Source organism: Cherax quadricarinatus, chromosome 40 (assembly GCF_038502225.1).
Source record: "Cherax quadricarinatus isolate ZL_2023a chromosome 40, ASM3850222v1, whole genome shotgun sequence".
NCBI classification, from domain to species: Eukaryota; Metazoa; Arthropoda; class Malacostraca; order Decapoda; family Parastacidae; genus Cherax; species Cherax quadricarinatus.
In genome coordinates this window covers 17481830-17505760 of record NC_091331.1, presented here as the reverse complement: position 1 = coordinate 17505760, position 23931 = coordinate 17481830, and the positions used below count along the sequence as shown (strand labels likewise).

Sequence of the window (23931 nt, the reverse complement as noted above, 5' to 3'; positions counted from 1 at the left end):
TGCAATAGAGAAAAAAGAAGTCCCACTGGGGATCTTCATTGACTTACGTAAAGCTTTTGATACAGTTGACCATGACTTGCTCCACGTAAAATTGTCACACTATGGTATAAGAGGGCACTCCCTCAACTACCTCAAATCATACCTCAGCAACAGAAGCCAATATGTGTATGCAAATGGGGCAAACTCTTCTGCACAACCAATTACAGTTGGTGTCCCACAGGGAAGTGTCCTTGGCCCTCTTCTCTTTCTCCTATACATAAATGACCTACCAAATGCTTCGCAATTACTCAAACCCACATTATTTGCAGATGACACTACATACGTCTTCTCCCACCCGAGCCCAGTCACGCTAGCCAATACTGTAAATACCGAATTACAGAAAATATCTACCTGGATGAGGACTAACAAACTTACACTAAACATTGACAAAACCTACTTCATTCAGTTTGGTAACAGAGCTACAGATGTCCCTCTTAACATAACGATAAACGGATCACCTATCACAAAGCTAACAGAGGGAAAATTCTTAGGAATTCACCTTGATAATAGACTCAAATTTCATACACATATACAACAAATTTCTAAAAAAATTTCCAAGACTGTGGGCATACTATCGAAGATACGGTACTATGCTCCACAGTCAGCCCTCCTGGCCCTATATCACTCTCTTATTTACCCCTATCTCACCTATGGAATTTGTGCATGGGGCTCAACAACAATTAACCATCTCAGACCACTAATTACCCAACAAAAGGCTGCAGTTAGAATGATAACAAATTCTCACTACAGGCAGCACACTCCACCAATATTCAATACACTAAACCTACTCACCATACAAAACATCCATACTTATTACTGCACGTATTACATACATAGAACACTTAACTCTGATATTAACCCTCCCCTCAAACATCTCCTTGCCAACCTCAACAGAACACATGACCATAACACAAGGCACAGATCACTCTTTGATGTTCCTCGTGTCCATCTCACACTATGCAAAAACTCAATGCACATAAAAGGCCCTAAAATCTGGAATTCATTACCTGTAAATATAAAAGAAACACTACCTGTTTATAAATTCAAATCTCTTCTCAAAGATCACTTACTCACCCAAAACCAAATAAATACTGAATAACTGAACTCTATAAATTGTATATCTTAAATGTTTCTCACAATTATATCACATAAATGTTAAACCTAAAACCCAATCTAACTTTACTATTTTTTAAATACACTACTGTTACAAAAAACGTGATTCTAAAAGCTTAGAGATCTCCAGTGAATACTAGAAAAGACTGCCCTTCTAGCATCCAGCCTGTTACTGGGTTTTCGTAACAAGTAGTCAGTATCCTTGTCCAATTATCCATTGAAATTCAGTATGGTTCAATAGTGCTTTAGGATTACAACTGGTAGGCTACTAACTAGAGAAATTAAAATTTAATAAATTTATTAAGTCTATAAGTTGTCTAGAGGTATATTATCAAAGTAAATTAAATTACAGCAATCAAAATAAAATCAATCTCTCGAGTTCAATATTATTGTGCTGAAAGCACATATCACATTTATAATTCTTAAGTACCGTCAGGTACATTAACATTTAATAAGATATTACGAATATGTACAAGTAAGTGTGTAAGTGCTCTTAAGTAGTTAGCTATGTCTCAAGACTCAAATAAGACTTAAACAAGTGACTGACAAAGTCCTCAAATAAACTAACTTCTTGACCGACTGGCAACCCGAACAGTCTGCTTGAACAACAAAGAATGCTAAGCCCAATAGCAATGCAATATCAAGCGACTGCGACACAGAATCAGGAACTGGGAAATAATATAACGACACTAAGTAGGGACCATCAGCAGATCCTCCACAAAAGTTACAAAACTCCCATAATACTGAATCTATGTTCAGCATAGGAAAAACTGTGACTGTGACAATACACAGGAACCAGTACAAAATTAGGTCAGAAGCTATAGCTCGGGACCTGAGATGTTCAGAGTGTCAATGTGACACACAACCTCAGTACAACGTCGAAAATCACAAAGTCTATACAATGTTCTGAGAACAAAGTTCTACAGAACTAACAAGAATAATGAGACAGACAATCTGTCCAACCAGCAAGCGAGTCTCTAGCAGACTGAAAACTTCACGAGAGGTGAGGACACCCCCCCCTCGATCACGTGATAGCTACGTGGACAACTGCAGCTCAGAAGCCGGCAGTATAACGAGCGACAAGCGATAATTACAGTAGTTTGACAATCAAGACTAACTGAGCACATATTATGTACATCCTAACAACATAAGCTAAATAACAATATAACAGTCAAATAATAATATAAAGTCATACATTTACGATTTAGCTATTATCGCAAATATAAGCAATATAAAATTATATGAAAAGATAATATACATTATATATACATAATAATCATTGTAACCCATTCAGGGGTTGCAACACCCCCCCCAACACGACAGAGGGTCGCACTAGGAGTTGCATTAATGTCTTTCACATTATTTCTGATTACTCATATCAATATTATATAAAAATTATTTAGAGTCACTCTCGTCCCAAGCACCTCTACAATTTCACAGCGTCCGTCACTAGGATGTACTAGGGCAGTACACAGTATCGTATCTCTGCATATTCGTAGTTATGTACATCAGTGTAGAGACAGGATAGCGCTGACAAGGAGGGCACGTTGAGGCTCGATCATAGTAGAGGAGACTGCATTCCACTCTTAAGTAGTGGTTGTGGAATGTGAGGCAGTATGAACATCTGAGTATGAAACAGCTTAAGGTGTGTAGTGAGGGGGAGGGGGGCCTGCGGCAGGACAGTTGCGTCACGCAGTACCATCTCCCACACCACACTACTCACTCAACACTCAGCTTGTCTCCTCCTCACACAACATTACTGTGAATACATAAATATAATAATTAGACATGACATGAGTATATATAGTTAATATGGGCTGGAGGGATTAAGTTACTTTACTGGATTTGACATAGCAAGTAACAAAAGGTATTTGGGCATAAAATTACGTTAATTTAATGTAACTGATAATTATTAAGGACGAGACAGAGCGTCGGCAATTACATTACAATGACCACTTATGTGTTTTATACTAATAGAATAAGGTTGGATTCTGAGAGCCCACCTCATGATCCTAGCATTCTTACTTTTCATAGTGTTTATGTAGGTGAGTGGATTGTGGTCAGAAAAAACGTTAATTTTAAATGGGGAAGTGCCCAAATACACGTCAAAATGTTCCAATGACACCACAAGAGCTAGAGCCTCTTTTTCAATAGTGGCATAATTTTTCTGGTGTCGTTTAAGCTTAGATGAATAGTAACATATAGGATGGAGAATGTCAGTGGATGTTGACTGTTGGAGCAGCACAGCGCCCACTGCATAACCACTCGCATCTATATGTAAAAAGATGGGAAGATTGAAATTAGGACTCAACACTGGAGCAGAGGAAAGCAGATGCTTCAACCTTTTGAACGAGTCTGAACAATCTCTAGTCCAGGTGAACTGAACTTTGCTACTAGAGCTCATAGTGAGAGGTGTAGATGGAGGTGTGTGCGCTGGCTTGCCTGTCACTTGACACACGTGGCAACGTCGCACATGATCAGCTACTATTTCCTTCATCTTTGGCCAAGTAAAATGTTTTGCCAGTTTACCGAGTGTCTTCTTGACACCCAAATGTCCTCCTATGGGACTATTGTGAGTAAAATCAATGGCTTGTTCACGAAATGTAACTGGTAACACAACGAGATGCTTGACTGTGGTGGAAACACTATCAGCTGACAACTTGCATGTATTTTTTCTCCATCAGTACACCGTTACTATAATAGTAACAATTATCGAGATCCTTTGCTTCACTCTCAGTAACTGCTATATCTCTCAGTCTTTCCAGTGACTGATCAACAAACTGATCCTTGATTAAATCATCATGAGTTAGAAATTTAACGTCAGTTGTGTCCTGACTAGGTTGATGACACGGGGGAGTTAGTGTTAATGATCCTGGGCGCAGAGCGTCACTAAACAACATATTCAACCCCAAATCATTGTCATCCACTAACTCAACAGGAGACAAGGATGGTTGTTGAATCTTTGACATAGCTCTAGTAATTGCGCTGAGAGGAAATAAAATAGGTTTCTCTCTACAAGCTTCAATGGCATAATTATCATCAGTGTTATTATCAATCACAAGTGGTTCTTTACATATACCAGCATGAAGGATATCGTTCCCTATCAACAAGTCCACTGACCTGATGGGAAATACACCACTGGATATACCCACTGAAATATAACCAGTATAATAGCTTGTTTGAATATAAACTTTGTGCAGAGGCACTTTTATAACAGCCCCTCCATAGGCTTCTAACAATACATCTATCTTGCAACAGGTATCGTCAGTTATGGGCAGTACATCTTCTCTTAATAACGTGAGATAACTGCCAGTGTCTCTGAAAGCAACTATCTCAGTTAGATGTGATTCGTCAAATCCTATTCTACCTCTTGAAAAGTAAGGACTCATCGCTGAACGAATCTTTTCGTCAGATACACTTTCTGACGCTAGTCATCTATCCTGAGTAACATTATCTAAAACAGTAGGATCAGAGGCATTGCTAGGATTTTGGTGACTTTGTTGCTCGGAAGAGGATATGACTTGTGTGGGGGCGCCAGCCGCACGACTGTCTCTCGCATCTCTTTCTAACTTATAGCAATACTCTCTAGTATGTCCTTTTCTGTTACAATAGGTACATTTAACTTTCTTCTTTTCGATACCAGATTTCTGTCTAGCCACAGAGACAGATTCAGGATTATGAGTTTTCCTGGTAAAGGTACGAGAAGTTACAGTAGCAGGTACATCAGGCCGGCAATGAGCAGCTGATTTAGTTTGCCAAATTCTAGGACAATTTTTAGTTACCTTGTTTCTCTGTGTTTTAGTACGTACAAGTTTGTGAGAAATCTCGTAATTGTCTGCTAATGCTGCAGTTTCCAGAATATCCGAGGTAGTATGATCGATCAGATATTCTTGTATGTCAGCAGACATACAGTTGTTAAACTCTTCGTGTAGTAACAACTGAACAAGGCTGTCATAGTTGTTACACTTGGCAGCTCTAGTCCATCTCTCAAATGCAACTTTTTTCTCACGAGCAAACTCTACACAAGTTTGATCTTGTCGTCGTTGTAACGTACGAAATGCTCTTTGATAACTTACAGGTAACAAGTTATATGTCTCTAGAATAGTTTGTTTGACAGCGTCATAACTAATGTACTTAGCAAATGGTAAAGCAGCTGTACAAGTTTGAGCTCTTCCTGTCAACGCAGTATGCAGCAATGTTGCCCAGTGCTTACGTGGCCAGTTCATAGCACGAGCCTGGTTCTCAAACACATCAAAATATGTGTCTAAGTCACTTTCAAAAAACTTAGGAACCATGGATGCAGCTTTCTGCACATTAAATGTGTCCTGTGATCTATCAGTCTGTTGTCTTAACAGACGAACATTTTCTCTTTGGAAATCTTCTTCGTTCAATCTCCTCTGTGCCTCTATTTGTGCAGTCTGCAACATAATGAGGCGTTCAAACCTCTCAAACTGTTCCTGAGAGATAGGACCAGTAGGTAATGGAGGAGTAGGGAAATTAACATGGTTTGGACGGTCCTTAGGTCGGACACTTGGTCCAGCCGTCTCTAGTGTGTCTAGATCTAGTCTAGGATAAGTAAATACAGGTGTAGTATACACTGTACTAGTATTAGGCTGTGTCATACTAACAGCTATACTCTGTACTATAGTGTCAGTGAAGGAAGGAGCGAGCGAGAACTGAGCTACACTAGGCTCGGACACTAGGCTCACTTCTGCCTTAGTTGCTCTTTCTTCAACTTCAAATAGAGCCATACTTCCTAATTGTGAAACTAGGCTTTCTGAATCTGAATCATAATCAGACATCTCTGTATGAGCAGGAAACAATATATCTTTAATTAATGCTCTGACAGTTTCTGCGGTGTAATTCCTGTTATACGTCACACCGAGATACCTGGCTACTCGCCAACACGTCTGAAGTTTTAATGTACTTAACTCAGACAAAGTCAGAGTATCAATTAACTGTTTCACTTTAGCGTACATCACGAAAATAATTGTACTACGAGAGAGTGATTATGGGAAACTATAATCCTAATAGGAATTTTAGTGTTAGTTGTCTTAGAGTTAGAACTCATAAACAGTATTTCCATCTCCTTGGATCAAGAGACTCAGTCAAGTACATACATCCACCTGGTATGTTGTACAAGACTAAACTCAAAGTCTTCAGATTAGGAAAGTACTCAAAGTGTTTGATCATAGAAGTACTAGTATGTCAAACTGGACAATTTCTCCAACACCTTGGATCAAGAGCATCCCGGACAGGCCCCCATTTGTTACAAAAAACGCGATTCTAAAAGCTTAGAGATCTCCAGTGAATACTAGAAAAGACTGCCCTTCTAGCATCCAGCTTGTTACTGGGTTTTCGTAACAAGTAGTCAGTATCCTTGTCCAATTATCCATTGAAATTCAGTATGGTTCAATAGTGCTTTAGGATTACAACTGGTAGGCTACTAACTAGAGAAATTAAAATTTAATAAATTTATTAAGTCTATAAGTTGTCTAGAGGTATATTATCAAAGTAAATTAAATTACAGCAATCAAAATAAAATCAATCTCTCGAGTTCAATATTATTGTGCTGAAAGCACATATCACATTTATAATTCTTAAGTACCGTCAGGTACATTAACATTTAATAAGATATTACAAATATGTACAAGTAAGTGTGTATGTGTGTAAGTGCTCTTAAGTAGTTAGCTATGTCTCAAGACTCGAATAAGACTTAAACAAGTGACTGACAAAGTCCTCAAATAAACTAACTTCTTGACCGACTGGCAACCCGAACAGTCTGCTTGAACAACAAAGAATGCTAAGCCCAATAGCAATGCAATATCAAGTGACTGCGACACAGAATCAGGAACTGGGAAATAATATAACGACACTAAGTAGGGACCATCAGCAGATCCTCCACAAAAGTTACAAAACTCCCATAATACTGAATCTATGTTCAGCATAGGAAAAACTGTGACTGTGACAATACACAGGAACCAGTACAAAATTAGGTCAGAAGCTATAGCTCGGGACCTGAGATGTTCAGAGTGTCAATGTGACACACAACCTCAGTACAACGTCGAAAATCACAAAGTCTATACAATGTTCTGAGAACAAAGTTCTACAGAACTAACAAGAATAATGAGACAGACAATCTGTCCAACCAGCAAGCGAGTCTCTAGCAGACTGAAAACTTCACGAGAGGTGAGGACACCCCCCCCTCGATCACGTGATAGCTACGTGGACAACTGCAGCTCAGAAGCCGGCAGTATAACGAGCGACAAGCGATAATTACAGTAGTTTGACAATCAAGACTAACTGAGCACATATTATGTACATCCTAACAACATAAGCTAAATAACAATATAACAGTCAAATAATAATATAAAGTCATACATTTACGATTTAGCTATTATCGCAAATATAAGCAATATAAAATTATATGAAAAGATAATATACATTATATATACATAATAATCATTGTAACCCATTCAGGGGTTGCAACAACTACCTAACAGTATTCTCCATACGACTGAATGTACAACAATGCATGCAACCATATGACCTGTCTTTGTAATACTCACTTGTGCTTTATAGTAATCTGTTTACATTAATGTTTTATCACTGATTTCATCATTGCTTAGTTAATCTTAAGTTAATTTTAAGCCAGCCCGTAATGCTATGCATAGTATAAGTGGCTTTGGCATGCTGCTCTTATCTGTATTTTTTTGTACCTCTGTATGTGTGCTCAAATTGTAAATAAATAAATAAATAAATAAATTAGTTTATAATTCACGGCTTCTTGCCTTTATTTTTTTTATAATAGCACAGTACTGCATAACATTTGCTGCTACTTGGTCATCTGGCAGTTTTCCTGTATCTATGGTAATTCTGTATTTCGTTGGTTCCTGATACATTAGACGTGTGAAATTCCAGTACAATAAACCCTCAATATAACAGATAAATTGGGGGATTGTCCAGACATCCATTAAATTAGAATATTAAAAAATATCAGTAAAATGCACTAAAGTACTCTGCCTAATACAATAGTGTACACAATTTACAGATATACTACAGTAAACATTAAAAATAAAGAAGTTAAAAGTACATTTACTCTGTGGATTTTGCCCATAATTTTAAAAGTTCATTATATTGGGGTCCTTCATATCGAGGGTTTACTGTAGTTTCCTCATTTCCTTGTTAATCATCTCAATACTTAATGATTTTCTCAGTTTATCCTCCCTTAGACTTATAGTACAGACCCTTAACTTCCCTGTTGTTTCTTGTCTTAGTGCTATCACTTTATCCTTTAGCTTTTTTTTTTTTTTGTTTAGATGTTGTAAAGTAAATGTGGTTCAGTATGCTTTTGCTGCTATAGTATTTATTTCAGCATTTCTTTTCCTTCCTTTGTTACTTACAACTATTCATTTTTGGCTCTTCTGCTTATTTACATGTTATGCAATATTGAGTCACTGCATTTTTTGCTATGTTGTTTTGTTCCTGAATCATTGTTCCTGAGCTTTGCCTCCTTGCATATTGGTTAAACCATGGAATCTTTCATTGTGTTTGGTCTAATGTATTTTCCTCTGAGTGGGTATATACTTTTTCTTTGGGAATTTTGGTGCTAGTTTAAAAGTTTCTACCGTAATTTTGAAATTCAACTTACCACAGTATTTGTCAAAATGTTGTGCTTCTTTATAAGCACCTCTCTAGTTTATCAATCTTTGGATTCTCCTTCATTTTTTAGTTTCATTTTTAATTATTAGCTGAATTCCAGATGGGACAAAAGGAAAATGGCAACAGTAAGAGAGAGGTAAAAGCTTATAAACTAAGCAATGAGGAAGTTAAGGTGAGATATAAGCAGCTATTGGCAGAAAGGTGGGCTTGTGCAAGTATGGGTAGTGGGGGGGGGGGGGGTTGAAGAGGGATGGGATAGTTTCAAAAATGCAATATTAGAATGTGGGGTAGAAGTTTGTGCCTATAGGAGGGTGGGTGCAGGAGGAAAGAGGAGTGATTGATGGAATGATGAGGTAGCTTATGAGAGGTTTTTACAAAGCATAAGTGATATAAGAAGGGCAAAATATATGGAGAGTAAAAGAAAGGTGAGAATGGTGAGAGAGTGCAAAAGGAGAACAAATGATAGAGTGGGAGAGGCACTGTCAAGAAATTTTGCTGAAAATAAGAAAAAAATTTTGAGTGAGATAAACAAGTTAAGAAAGCCTTGGGAATGAATGAATTTGTCAGTTAAAATCAGAGTAGGGGAGTTAGTAGATGGGGAGCTGGAGGTATTGGGTAGATGGTGGGAATAATTTGATGAGCTTTTAAATGTTGATGAAGAGAGGGAGGCAGTAATTTCATGCACTGGCCAGGGAGGTATAACATCTTTTAGGAGTGAAGAAGAGCAGGATGTGAGTGTGGGGGAGGTGCATGAGGCATTATGTAGAATGAAAGGAGGTAAAACAGCTGGAACTGATGGGATCATGACAGAAATGTTAAAAGCAGGAGTAGTTAGTGTTGGAGTGGTTGGTATTTTTGTTTAATGTATGAAAGAGGGGAAGGTACCTAGGGATTGGCAGAGAGTATGTATATTTCCTTTATATAAAGGGAAGGGGGACAAAAGAGATTGTAAAAATTATAGGATGAATAAGTTTACTGAGTATACAGTGGACCCCCGCATAACGATCACCTCCGAATGCGACCAATTATGTAAGTGTATTTATGTAAGTGCGTTTGCACGTGTATGTTTGGGGGTCTGAAATGGACTAATCTACTTCACAATATTCCTTATGGGAACAAATTCGGTCATTACTGGCACCTGAACATACTTCTGGAGTGAAAAAATATCGTTAACCGGGGGTCCACTGTACCAGGTAAAGTGTGTGGTAGGGTTATTATTGAAAGAATTAGAGGTAAGGCAGAGAGCAGGATTGCAGATGAGCAGGGAGGCTTCAGAATGGGTAGGGGATGTGTAGATCAAGTGTTTACATTGAAGCATATATTTTTTTTTTCAACAAGTCGGCCGTCTCCCACCGAGGCAGGGTGACCCAAAAAAGAAAGAAAATCCCCAAAATGAAATACTTTCATCATCATTCAACACTTTCACCACACTCGCACATTATCACTGTTTTTGCAGAGGTGCTCAGAATACAACAGTTTAGAAGCATACACATATAAAGATACACAACATATCCCTCCAAACTGCCAATATCCCAAACCCCTCCTTTAAAGTGCAGGCATTGTACTTCCCATTTCCAGGACTCAAGTCCGACTATATGAAAATAACCGGTTTCCCTGAATCCCTTCACTAAATATTACCCTGCTCACACTCCAACAGATCGTCAGGTCCCAAGTACCATTCGTCTCCATTCACTCCTATCTAACACGCTCATGCACGCTTGCTGGAAGTCCAAGCCCCTTGCCCACAAAACCTCCTTTACCCCCTCTCTCCAACCCTTTCGAGGACGACCCCTACCCCGCCTTCCTTCCCGTATAGATTTATATGCTTTCCATGTCATTCTACTTTGATCCATTCTCTCTAAATGACCAAACCACCTCAACAACCCCTCTTCTGCTCTCTGATTAATACTTTTATTAACTCCACACCTTTTCCTAATTTCCACACTCCGAATTTTCTGCATAATATTTACACCACACATTGCCCTTAAACAGGACATCTCCACTGCCTCCAACCGTCTCCTCGCTGCTGCATTTACCACCCAAGCTTCACACCCATATAAGAGTGTTGGTACTACTATACTTTCATACATTCCCTTCTTTGCCTCCATAGATAATGTTTTTTGACTCCACATATACCTCAATGCACCACTCACCTTTTTTCCCTCATCAATTCTATGATTAACCTTTTTTTTTTTTTTTTTTTTTTTCAACAAGTCGGCCGTCTCCCACCGAGGCAGGGTGACCCAAAAAAGAAAGAAAATCCCCAAAAAGAAAATACTTTCATCATCATTCAACACTTTCACCACACTCGCACATTATCACTGTTTTTGCAGAGGTGCTCAGAATACAACAGTCTAGAAGCATAAACATATAAAGATACACAACATATCCCTCCAAACTGCCAATATCCCAAACCCCTCCTTTAAAGTGCAGGCATTGTACTTCCCATTTCCAGGACTCAAGTCCGACTATATGAAAATAACCGGTTTCCCTGAATCCCTTCACTAAATATTACCCTGCTCACACTCCAACAGATCGTCAGGTCCCAAGTACCATTCGTCTCCATTCACTCCTATCTAACACGCTCACGCACGCTTGCTGGAAGTCCAAACCCCTTACCCACAAAACCTCCTTTACCCCCTCTCTCCAACCCTTTCGAGGACGACCCCTACCCCGCCTTCCTTCCCCTATAGATTTATATGCTTTCCATGTCATTCTACTGTGATCCATTCTCTCTAAATGACCAAACCACCTCAACAACCCCTCTTCTGCCCTCTGACTAATACTTTTATTAACTCCACACCTTCTCCTAATTTCCACACTCCGAATTTTCTGCATAATATTTACACCACACATTGCCCTTAAACAGGACATCTCCGCTGCCTCCAACCGTCTCCTCGCTGCTGCATTTACCACCCAAGCTTCACACCCATATAAGAGTGTTGGTACTACTATACTTTCATACATTCCCTTCTTTGCCTCCATAGATAACGTTTTTTGACTCCACATATACCTCAACGCACCACTCACCTTTTTTCCCTCATCAATTCTATGATTAACCTCATCCTTCATAAATCCATCCGCCGACACGTCAACTCCCAAGTATCTGAAAACATTCACTTCTTCCATACTCCTCCTCCCCAATTTGATATCCAATTTTTCTTTATCTAAATCATTTGACACCCTCATCACCTTACTCTTTTCTATGTTCACTTTCAACTTTCTACCTTTACACACATTCCCAAACTCATCCACTAACCTTTGCAATTTTTCTTTAGAATCTCCCATAAGCACAGTATCATCAGCAAAAAGTAACTGTGTCAATTCCCATTTTGAATTTGATTCCCCATAATTTAATCCCACCCCTCTCCCAAACACCCTAGCATTTACTTCCTTTACAACCCCATCTATAAATATATTAAACAACCATGGTGACATTACACATCCCTGTCTAAGACCTACTTTTACCGGGAAGTAGTCTCCCTCTCTTCTACACACCCTAACCTGAGCCTCACTATCCTCATAAAAACTCTTTACAGCATTTAATAACTTACCACCTATTCCATATACTTGCAACATCTGCCACATTGCTCCTCTATCCACTCTATCATATGCCTTTTCTAAATCCATAAATGCAATAAAAACTTCCCTATCTTTATCTAAATACTGTTCACATATATGCTTCAATGTAAACACCTGATCTACACATCCCCTACCCACTCTAAAACCTCCTTGCTCATCCGCAATCCTACATTCTGTCTTACCTCTAATTCTTTCAATTATAACCCTACCGTACACTTTTCCTGGTATACTCAGTAAGCTTATTCCTCTATAATTTTTACAGTCTCTTTTGTCCCCTTTCCCTTTATATAAAGGGACTATACATGCTCTCTGCCAATCCCTAGGTACCTTCCCCTCTTTCATACATTTATTAAACAAAAGTACCAACCACTCCAACACTATTTCCCCCCCTGCTTTTAACATTTCTGTCATGATCCCATCAGTTCCAGCTGCTGTACCCCCTTTCATTTTACGTAATGCCTCACGTACCTCCCCCACACTTACATTCTGCTCTTCTTCACTCCTAAAAGATGGTATACCTCCCTGACCAGTGCATGAAATTACTGCCTCTGTTTCTTCCTTAACATTTAAAAGTTCCTCAAAATATTCTCGCCATCTAGCTAATACCTCCATCTCCCCATCTACTAACTCCCCTACTCTGTTTTTAACTGACAAATCCATGCTTTCCCTAGGCTTTCTTAACTTGTTTAACTCACTCCAAAATTTTTCCTTATTTTCATTAAAATTTCTTGACAGTGCCTCTCCCACTCTATGATTTGCTCTCCTTTTGCACTCTCTCACCACTCTCTTTACCTTTCTTTTACTCTCCATGTACTCTGAAGCATATATATGAACAGTATTTTGATAAAGGAATGGAAGTTTTCATTGCATTTATGGATTTAGAAAATGCATATGATGACTGGATAGGGGAGCAATGTGGCAGATGTTGCAAGTGTATGGAATAGGTAGTAAGTTACTAAATGCTGTAAAGAGTTTTTATGGGGATAGTGAGGTTCAAGTTAGGGTGTGTAGGAGAGAGGGAGATTACTTCCAGGTAAAAGTAGGTCTTTGACAGGGATGTGTAATGTCACCGTGGTTGTTTAACATACGTTTTTATAGATGGGGTTGTAAAAGAAGTAAATGCTAGGGTATTGGGGGGAGGGGTTGGATAAAATTATGGGGAATCAAATACAAAAAGGGAGCTGACACACTTACTTTTTGCTGATGATACTGTGCTTTTGGGGAAGTGTAAAGAAAAGTTGCAAAGGTTAGTGGATGAATTTGGGAGGGTGTGTAAAGGTAGAAAGTTTAAAGCGAACGTAGATAAGAGTAAGGTGATGAGGGTATCAAATGATTTAGTTGAAAAACTAGACATCACATTTGAGGGAGGGAGTATGGAAGAAGTGAATGTTTTCAGATATTTGGGAATTGTCAGCAGATGGGATTATGAAGGATGAGGTTAACCATAGAATTGATGAAGGAAAAAATGTGAGTGGTGCATTGAGGTATCTGTAAAGACAGAATGTTATCCATGGAGGCAAAGAGGGTAATGTACGAGAGTATAGTGACACCAACACTCTTATATGGATGTGAAGCATAGGATGTAAATGCTGCAGCAAGGAGGCAGCTGGAGGCAGTGGAGATGTCCTGTCCAAGGGCAATGTGTGATGTAAATATTATGCAGAGAATTTGAGGAGGAGGTGTGAAGTTAATAAAAGTATTAATCAGAGGGCTGAAGAGGGGCTGTTGACGTGGTTTGGTCATTTAGAGATAATGACTTGGAGAGCATATAAATCTGTATGGACAGGAAGGTGGGGTAGGGGTCATGCTTGAAAAGGTTGGAGGGAGGGGGTAAAGGAGGCTTCATGGGCAAGGGGCTTGGACTTCCAGCAAGCGTGCGTGAGTGTGTTAGATAGGAGTGAATAGAGATGGATGGTTTTTGGAACCTGACGAGCTGTTTAAGTGTGAGCAGGGTAATATTTTGTGAAGGAATTCAGGGAAACTGGTTAGCTGGACTTGAGTCCTGGAAATGGGAAGTACAATGCCTGCACTTTAAAGGAGGGGTTTCGGATATTGGTGCCTGAGCAAAGCAAAGACAGTGATTATGTGTGAGTGATGGTGAAAGTGTTGATGGTGATGAAAGTTTTTTCTTTCTTTTTGGGTCACCCTGCCTAGGTGGGAAACGGCCAACATGTTAAAAAAAAAAAAATCAACACAGTGATGAGTTATCTCGAAAATTAGATCTAGTATTGCAGGTTTATTATTTTTATTTCTTCAGTTTCTTGACATGTGGCCTTAAGGGTTTTGAATTTCTTTGAGCATCACATCTCTGCCTCCTCCTCTTCTCATGGCTTCCACTTCTCCCAGGCTATATCTCCTTTGCTTATAATTCAATTTAGCCCAGTTTGTGTTTGCTGCCTCTGCAGGTTGTTCTCTGTGCTAATATGGTACATGTACTTCTATATTCTAGTTGTGGTTGTCTTATTGCCTGGGCATTGTGTTGACCTTGGAATCGGGGTTTTCTGTTTGGTGAAGATTGCAGATGACAGTCATGTTGACACGACCTTCACTGATTATTGCTTTTTTTTTTGAACACCAGTTGTCTCCCACTGAGGTAGGGTGACTTGAAGGAAATACTCACCATCAAACATAACAATTCAATTTTTTTTTTTTATTGTTTGTGTACTTCATTTTATTTTTAGTCACCAATGATCTTGCTATTGTGACATCAAAAAATATTGGTCATTAGACATGATCTCTTCTTTCAACAGGAACAGCCACTAGATAAGGATAAAGGATATTCAGCTGACCAGTTCTTTATTTACTCAAGAAGGGTCATAGTCTTGAGTACAACTTATGTTCTTAATGGTTATCTACTTGAGAATGGTCATGTCCTCATATACAACTTTTGCTCTGTTTGTAGTTGAGCAAAATTTTTAAATTCATATACTATAGGTTTTTCATGGCTTTGGTGTCTTTAGGAATATTTGTGAGATTTTTAGGTGTTTCAGTGCATTTAATTCAGTGAAGTTTTAAATAGGGCTAATTTGTTTTAATTAAGCAAGATGATATATTCTTGGGGAAGAGGGGGAAAATATTCTGCAAGTACTGAATAGTTACTAGGTCCCAGTGCTTGGCATATTTTTTAAATCAGTCATAATTGCTGGATTTATCTTAATGCAGTATTTATATTATAGTTTTTCTTCAGCTAAATCAGTCTGCATAACATATCACAACACTTGTTCATGTTGTCAGGTTTGCGCACGTGTTCATGATGGATACTGGGGCATCAGTGAAAGGTGACCTGTCTGGCCACACTAAGGCTATTAATTCAGTTTCATGGAAACCAACTCGCCCATTCCGCATTGTTACCGGGTCAGAGGACAGCAAATCGGCCTTTTTTGAAGGCCCTCCATTTGTTTTCAAGTGCACCAAGGGAGTAAGTTGTAGATAGTTGTGTTTACTTAACATTTAATTTATGATAAAAGAAAATGATTCATAAGTGCCTATTTGAAGTCTTAAGTTGTAAAGCTTTTCCCAGGATGCCCTATTTTCTGTTATAATTTGTTATACACACTACCAAATCTCAAGAGCTTTTTCCACTTATCCACTTCATAAGTGCTTTCTAATATTCTTTGTGCATATTTTTTTTCCATATTTTGACATGTCATTTTGTTCTTAACATTGCTGGTACAATACTCAGAGCATGTCTACTTCATGTCCTTTTATTGTGACTATACATGTAGTTATATCTCCTCTTTTTCCACCTATCTCCCAGCAGAGGCTTGCCGGAAGTTGGCTCTTATTGTTGTGAAAGTGGATATTTAGTAGAGGTGGAAGCTGAGACTAAGAAACCTGGTCATGTTTACTCATCAAAAATTTATATACAGAGGAATGTGAAAAGTAGCAGATCTGTTTTGCTATTAACACCAGTTGCCCTTCCCCAACAGTAGGTCAACCAGTGGCAGGCTTTTACCAGCTTGTGCCTTGGGTTATGAGTCTCTTCTCTGGAAGAGGTACCACTCTCACCATTGTGTATTTGCCTAAGAACCTGGTACCTCTTTTTGCTCCAATGGTGGGGATATTTCTTTCTTATGCCTAAATTTGCTGGCACTTATGGCCAGTTATTTAGAATGAATTATGGATATGGATTGTGTAGTGAGAAAAATTGACTTTGTATTATGCTTTCTGTAATGTGACAATGAATTGGTTATAACAATAGCAAGTCAAAAAGAATAGTGTAAATTTTATTGTTAGTATCGGTATGTGTTTAAAGCCTTTACTAACCAAACGGTTCTAGTGCTTCATGAATAAAACAGAAACAGACAAACCCTTCCCTAGAGGAAAATTTTATGAGCTTTATGAATGAATTATTACTTGGGGGTTGCTTGTGGATCCATGGGTGTGTGCTTGCCAATATTTTTCTTCCTAGTTTCCTTGCTTCATAATTTTGCTTTTGCTTAGGTTGAACTCCAGTAACTACTTACCTGGCTATGCAGTTTTCTCTTCAGTATTCTTATGCCATAAAATTCAGTATGTAATCTCATCATCTATAGACCACTAGTTTACAGACCAGGTTGCATTAAAAGTATGACATTTTGTGTTTCTACATAATATAACATTAGTTCTGTTTTTATGTGCATAATGTAGCTAAAAATTTCAAATGTCGATAGATGCCTCAAACCACTCTGAAATATTGAAATGTGAGACTCCCATCTTAATGCTGTTTAACTATTCCCTCCTCTATGTGAATATCTTGCCTTCTTTTCCAATTTGCTTGGTAGCCTTCTGTGTAGTCCTGTATCAAAGGTCTTTTACAATCTAGAAGTGTGCATGCACTCGTCTATTAACTCTTAACCCGTAAACGGTCCAAACGTATATATACGTTTTTTCAACATTTGAAAGTATGTAAAAAAGGTAGATGATTTTTTTTTTACATTTGAAAATGTGTAAAAAACCTTTGATCTACTTTTTTTGTTGTTGTTATATTTGAAAATATGTAAAAAAAACGTAGATCTACTTTTGGAGCACTACACATGTGAACGTAGATCTGCTTGGACCGTTTACGGGTTAAACTGTCAAAACAAATTTACATTCACATGTGTAGTGCTTCAAAAGTAGATCTATGTTTTTTTACATTTTTTTTTTTTTTTAACAAGTCGGTCGTCTCCCACCGAGGCAGGGTGACCCAAAAAAGAAAGAAAATCCCCAAAAAGAAAATACTTTCATCATCATTCAACACTTTTCACCACACTCACACATTATCACTGCTTTTGCAGAGGTGCTCAGAATACAACAGTTTAGAAGCATATACGTATAAAGATACACAACATATCCCTCCAAACTGCCAATATCCCAAACCACTCCTTTAAAGTGCAGGCATTGTACTTCCCATTTCCAGGACTCAAGTCCGACTATATGAAAATAACCGGTTTCCCTGAATCCCTTCACTAAATATTACCCTGCTCACACTCCAACAGATCGTCAGGTCCCAAGTATCATTTGTCTCCATTCACTCCTATCTAACACGCTCATGCACGCTTGCTGGAAGTCCAAGCCCCTCGCCCACAAAACCTCCTTTACCCCCTCTTTCCAACCCTTTCGAGGATGACCCCTACCCCTCTTTCCTTCCCCTATAGATTTATATGCTTTCCATGTCATTCTACTTTGATCCATTCTCTCTAAATGACCAAACCACCTCAACAACCCCTCTTCTGCCCTCTGACTAATGCTTTTATTAACTCCACACCTTCTCCTAATTTCCACACTCCGAATTTTCTGCATAATATTTACACCACACATTGCCCTCAGACAGGACATCTCCACTGCCTCCAACAGTCTCCTCGCTGCTGCATTTACCACCCAAGCTTCACATCCATATAAGAGTGTTGGTACTACTATACTTTCATACATTCCCTTCTTTGCCTCCATAGATAACGTTTTTTGACTCCACATATACCTCAACGCACCACTCACCTTTTTTCCCTCATCAATTCTATGATTAACCTCATCCTTCATAAATCCATTCGCCGACACGTCAACTCCCAAGTATCTGAAAACATTCACTTCTTCCATACTCCTCCTCCCCAATTTGATATCCAATTTTTCTTTATCTAAATCATTTGATACCCTCATCACCTTACTCTTTTCTATGTTCACTTTCAACTTTCTACCTTTACACACATTCTCAAACTCATCCACTAACCTTTGCAATTTTTCTTTAGAATCTCCCATAAGCACAGTATCATCAGCAAAGAGTAACTGTGTCAATTCCCATTTTGAAATTGATTCCCATAATTTAATCTCACCCCTCTCCCAGACACCCTAGCATTTACTTCTTTTACAGCCCCATCTATAAATATATTAAACAACCATGGTGACATTACACATCCCTGTCTAAGACCTACTTTTACCGGGAAGTATTCTCCCTCTCTTCTACACACCCTAACCTGAGCCTCACTATCCTCATAAAAGCTCTTTACAGCATTTAGTAACTTACCACCTATTCCATAAACTTGCAACATCTGCCACATTGCTCCTCTATCCACTCTATCATATGCCTTTTCTAAATCCATAAATGCAATAAAAACTTCCCTACCTTTATCTAAATACTGTTCACATACATGCTTCAATGTAAACACTTGATCTACACATCCCCTACCCACTCTGTAGCCTCCTTGCTCATCCGCAATTCTACATTCTGTCTTACCTCTAATTCTTTCAATTATAACCCTACCGTATACTTTTCCTGGTATACTCAGTAAACTTATTCCTCTATAATTTTTACAATCTTATTTGTCCCCTTTCCCTTTATATAAAGGGACTATACATGCTCTCTGCCAATCCCTAGGTACCTTCCCCTCTTTCATACATTTATTAAACAAAAGTACCAACCACTCCAACACTATATCCCCCCCTGCTTTTAACATTTCTGTCATGATCCCATCAGTTCCACCTGCTTTACCCCTTTTCATTCTACGTAATGCCTCACGTACCTCCACCACACTTACATTTTACTCTTCTTCACTCCTAAAAGATGGTATACCTCCCTGGCCAGTGCATGAAATTACCGCCTCCCTTTCTTCCTCAACATTTAAAAGTTCCTCAAAATATTCTCGCCATCTACCTAATACCTCCCTCTCCCCATCTACTAACTCCCCTACTCTGTTTTTAATGGACAAATCCATACTTTCCTTAGGCTTTCTTAACTTGTTTAACTCACTCCAAAATTTTTTCTTATTTTCATTAAAATTTCTTGACAGTGCCTCTCCCACTCTTTCATCTGCTCTCCTTTTGTACTCTCTCACCACTCTCTTCACCTTTCTTTTACTCTCCATATACTCTGCTCTTCTTAAAACACTTCTGCTTTGTAAAAACCTCTCGTAAGCTACCTTTTTCTCTCTTATCACACCCTTTACTTCATCATTCCACCAATCACTCCTCTTTCCTCCTGCCCCCTCCCTCCTATAACCACAAACTTCTGCCCCACATTCTAATACTGCATTTTTAAAACTATTCCAACCCTCTTCAACCCCCCCACTACTCATCTTTGCACTAGCCCACCTTTCTGCCAATAGTCGCTTATATCTCGCCCGAACTTCCTCCTCCCTTAGTTTATACACTTTCGCCTCCCTCTTACTTGTTGTTGCCACCTTCCTCTTTTCCCATCTACCTCTTACTCTAACTGTAGCTACAACTAAATAATGATCTGATATATCAGTTGCCCCTCTATAAACATGTACATCCTGGAGCCTACCCATCAACAAAAGTAGATCAAAGTATTTTTTTTATACGTTTTCAAATGTAAAAAAAAGAAAAGAAGATCTACGTTTTTTTACATAGTTTCAAATGTTGAAAAAACGTAGATCTATGTTTGGACAGTTTAAGGGTTAATTTCTTGCTTTTCCTTTGCTAATTTGTCATGTGTGTGTATGAAGCTTTTGAAGTGTGGCCTTCCATTTTTTAACCCATGCTGGTGTTTTGCAAGGAACCTAGTATTGTACTGTAAAGATACTGAACAAGTTTCTTCCTTGTAATATTTTATAGCAATTTGTACCAGTACCATTAACAGCTGATTTCCTGAAGCTTATTCCTTGGGTTGTTTTGAGATACGGTTTGAGTGGAAAGGTTGAATTTTAGCAGAACTTGCCAGGTATAAGGCAGTAGGCCTGCTGCAATGTTCTTCCATTTTTGTTATGTAACAGATATGACTGGGATCCATCAACTAGACCATTGCTGCTTCAGGAGATGGCTCAACATTCAAGAAGTCTGTCTTAATTGTGTTAGTATGGATTTTGTAAAATTTGGACTACTACAGATCCCTTGATGATAGTAGTTAGTGATATTCAAGCAAGAGTTGACCTACTGCAATATTTGGAATGATGTAATTGCATGAAACTCATTTGGACCCAAGGGAATCCTTTCAGGTTTATTTAGTACTTCTTAACAGGACAGAATATTTTAAGATGAGAGTTGAAAATATTCATGGGAGTTTTAGCAAGAGGAAGGAATTCTACAGGGAAATTTTTCTACCTCTTTGTTGACATAAATGGGTATTTTTTTTCCTGACATCAAGGACAGTTTGTGGATGTCTGAATCATTTATCTTTCACATTATTTATAAGTGACTGTATTGGAATTTGCATGTTGCCTTACTTGTTGCCACTGTTCACTTAGCGTTGAGTAGGTGTCTTAATGTTAGTTGATTGCATCCCAGGGGGTGTTAGTGTACCTTAGGCCTGGGCTTTAAAATGAGCTGAGGTAAGATGAACAGCTCTTAGCGTGTAAATGGAACTGTCAAAAAAAATATATTCAACAAAATTTCCCCCTCCCTCTCCAACCTGTTCTCCCCCTTCCTACCCCTCTTCTCTCCCTCCTCTTTACTGGAAATATTTTAAGTTGCAATGTCATTATTGTGTAATTCACATTTTAATCACACCATATTACTTTTACTGTGTTGTTTACTGCTATTATTATTATTGAGTTATTCTTGATTAAAACACAAACACGCACGCATGCACGAGAGACATTATAATGACATACCAAATACTGCATGGAATAGACAAAGTACACAAAGACAGGATGTTCCAAAGTTGGGACACAGAAACAAGAGGTCACAGTTGGAAGTTGAAGACTCAGATGAGTCAGAGGGATGTTAGGAAGTATTTCTTCAGTCATAGAGTTGTCAGGCAGTGGAATAGCCTAGAAAGTGACGTAGTGGAGGCGGGAACCATACGTAGTTTTAAGAGGTTTCATAAATCTCATGGAGGAGGGAGAGAGAGGACCCAGTAGCAATCAGTGAAGAGGTGGGGCCAGGAGCTATGAATTGACCCATGCAACCAGAAATAGGTGAGTACAAATATGTGAGTACACAGACACACACACAGACACACACACACATAATAGCACTCACAGAAACAAAACTCACCAGGATGATAACAGATGCAATCTTTCCACCTGGATATCAAATCCTCAGGAAGGATAGGAGCAGCAGAGGGGGAGGAGGAGTTGCACTGCTCATTAAAAACCGGTGGGGAGTTGAGAAAATGGAAGGAATGGATGGCATGGGTGAAAGGGACTACTAGTAGGAACAATACAGTCTGAGGGCCATAAGGTGGTAATTGCAGAAATGTACAACTTGCCACAGAACTGCAAGAGGCCAAGAGAAGAATACGATGAGAGCAACAAGGCAATGCTCAACACACTAGTCGAGGTGGCCAGAAGAGCTCACATGGTGGGAACAAAGTTACTAGTTATGGGTGATATCAATCACAAGGAGATTGACTGGGAAAACCTGGAGCCCCATGGGGGTCCCAAAACATGGAGAACCAAGATGATGGATGTGGTACTGGAAAACTTCATGCATCAACATGTTAGAGACACTACCAGAGAGAGGTGAGGATGATCCAGCAAGACTGGGCCTTGTATTCACCTTGAGTAGTTCAGACATAGAGGATATCACACATGAAAGGCCCCTTGGAGCTAGTGATCAAGTGGTTCTGTGCTTTGACTACATAGTTGAGCTACAAGTGGAGAGAGTAGCAGGAATAGGATGGGAAAACCAAACTACAAAAGGGGGGGACTACACAGGCATGAGGAACTTCCTGCAAGACATTCAGTGGGAGAGGGAACTAGCAGGAAAACCAGTAAAAGAAATGATGGGCTATGTGACAAGAAAATGCAAGGAGGCAGAGGAGAGGTTTGTTCTCAAGGGAAACAGAACTAATGGGAAGACCAGAACAAGTCCTTGGTTCACCCAAAGGTGTAGGGAGGCAAAAACTAGGTGTACTAGAGAATTGAAAAGGTACAGAAGACAAAGGACCCAGGAAAATAGAGATCGGCCGAAGAGCCAGAAATGAATAAGCACCGATAAGAAGGGAGGCTCAGCGACAATACGAAAATGACAGCATTGAAAGTCAAGTCTGACCCAAAGCTGTTGTATAGCCACATCAGGAGGAAAAAACAGTCGAGGACCAGGTAATCAGGCTGAGGAAGGATGGTGGGGAGTTCACAAGAAATGACCAAGAGGTATGTGAGGAGCTCAGCATGAGATTTAAAGAGGTATTTACAGTGGAAACCAGGTAGGACTCCAAAAATTCAGAATGGGGTTACACCAACAAGTCCTGGGTGAGGTACACATTACTGAGGAGGAGGCGAAGAAGCTGCTATGTGAACTTGATACCTTGAAGGCGGTGGGACCAGACAACAACTCTCCATGGGTCCTTAGAGAGTGAGCAGAGATGCTGTATGTGCCATTAACAAAGATCTTCAACACATCCATTGAAAGTGGGCAACTACCTGAGGTATGAAAGATGGCAAATGTAGTCCCAGTTTTTAAAAAATGAGACAGACACGAGGCATTAAACTACAGACCTGTCACTAATGTGTATAGTATGCAAAGTCATGGAGAAGATCAGGAGGAGAGTGGTGGAGCACCTGGAAAGAAACAAGCATATAATCGACAACCAGCACGGTTTCAGGGAAGGAAAATCCTGTGTCGCAAACTTATTCTAGTTTTATGACAAGGTGACAGAAGTAACACGAGAGAGAGAGAGAGAGAGAGAGAGAGATAGAGATAGAGATAGAGATAGAGATAGATAGAGATAGAGATAGAGATAGAGATAGAGAGAGATAGAGATAGAGAGAGAGATAGAGAGAGATAGAGATAGAGATAGAGATAGAGAGAGATAGAGAGAGATAGAGAGAGATAGAGAGAGATAGAGAGAGATAGAGAGAGATAGAGAGAGATAGAGATAGAGAGAGATAGAGATAGAGAGAGATAGAGATAGAGATAGAGAGAGATAGAGATAGAGAGAGATAGAGATAGAGAGAGATAGAGATAGAGAGAGATAGAGATAGAGAGAGATAGAGATAGAGAGAGATAGAGATAGAGATAGAGATAGAGATAGAGATAGAGAGAGATATAGAGATAGAGATAGAGAGAGATAGAGAGAGATAGAGATAGAGAGAGATAGAGATAGAGAGAGATAGAGAGAGATAGAGAGAGATAGAGATAGAGAGAGATAGAGATAGAGAGAGATAGAGATAGAGATAGATA

The 23931-nt window shown here is 39.1% G+C and overlaps 1 protein-coding gene across 3 annotated transcripts in view; it reads left to right on the top strand.

Annotated features, from left to right (window-relative positions):
- flr (actin-interacting protein 1 flr) overlaps positions 1-23931 on the top strand; it is a gene marked incomplete at its 5' end in the record, with an annotated part of 240820 nt that overhangs the window by 22395 nt on the left and 194494 nt on the right. For all 3 annotated transcript variants that reach the window (XM_070092751.1, XM_070092750.1, XM_070092749.1), the window contains 1 exon segment: positions 15631-15814. In XM_070092751.1, coding sequence (XP_069948852.1) covers positions 15631-15814 — 184 coding nt within the window.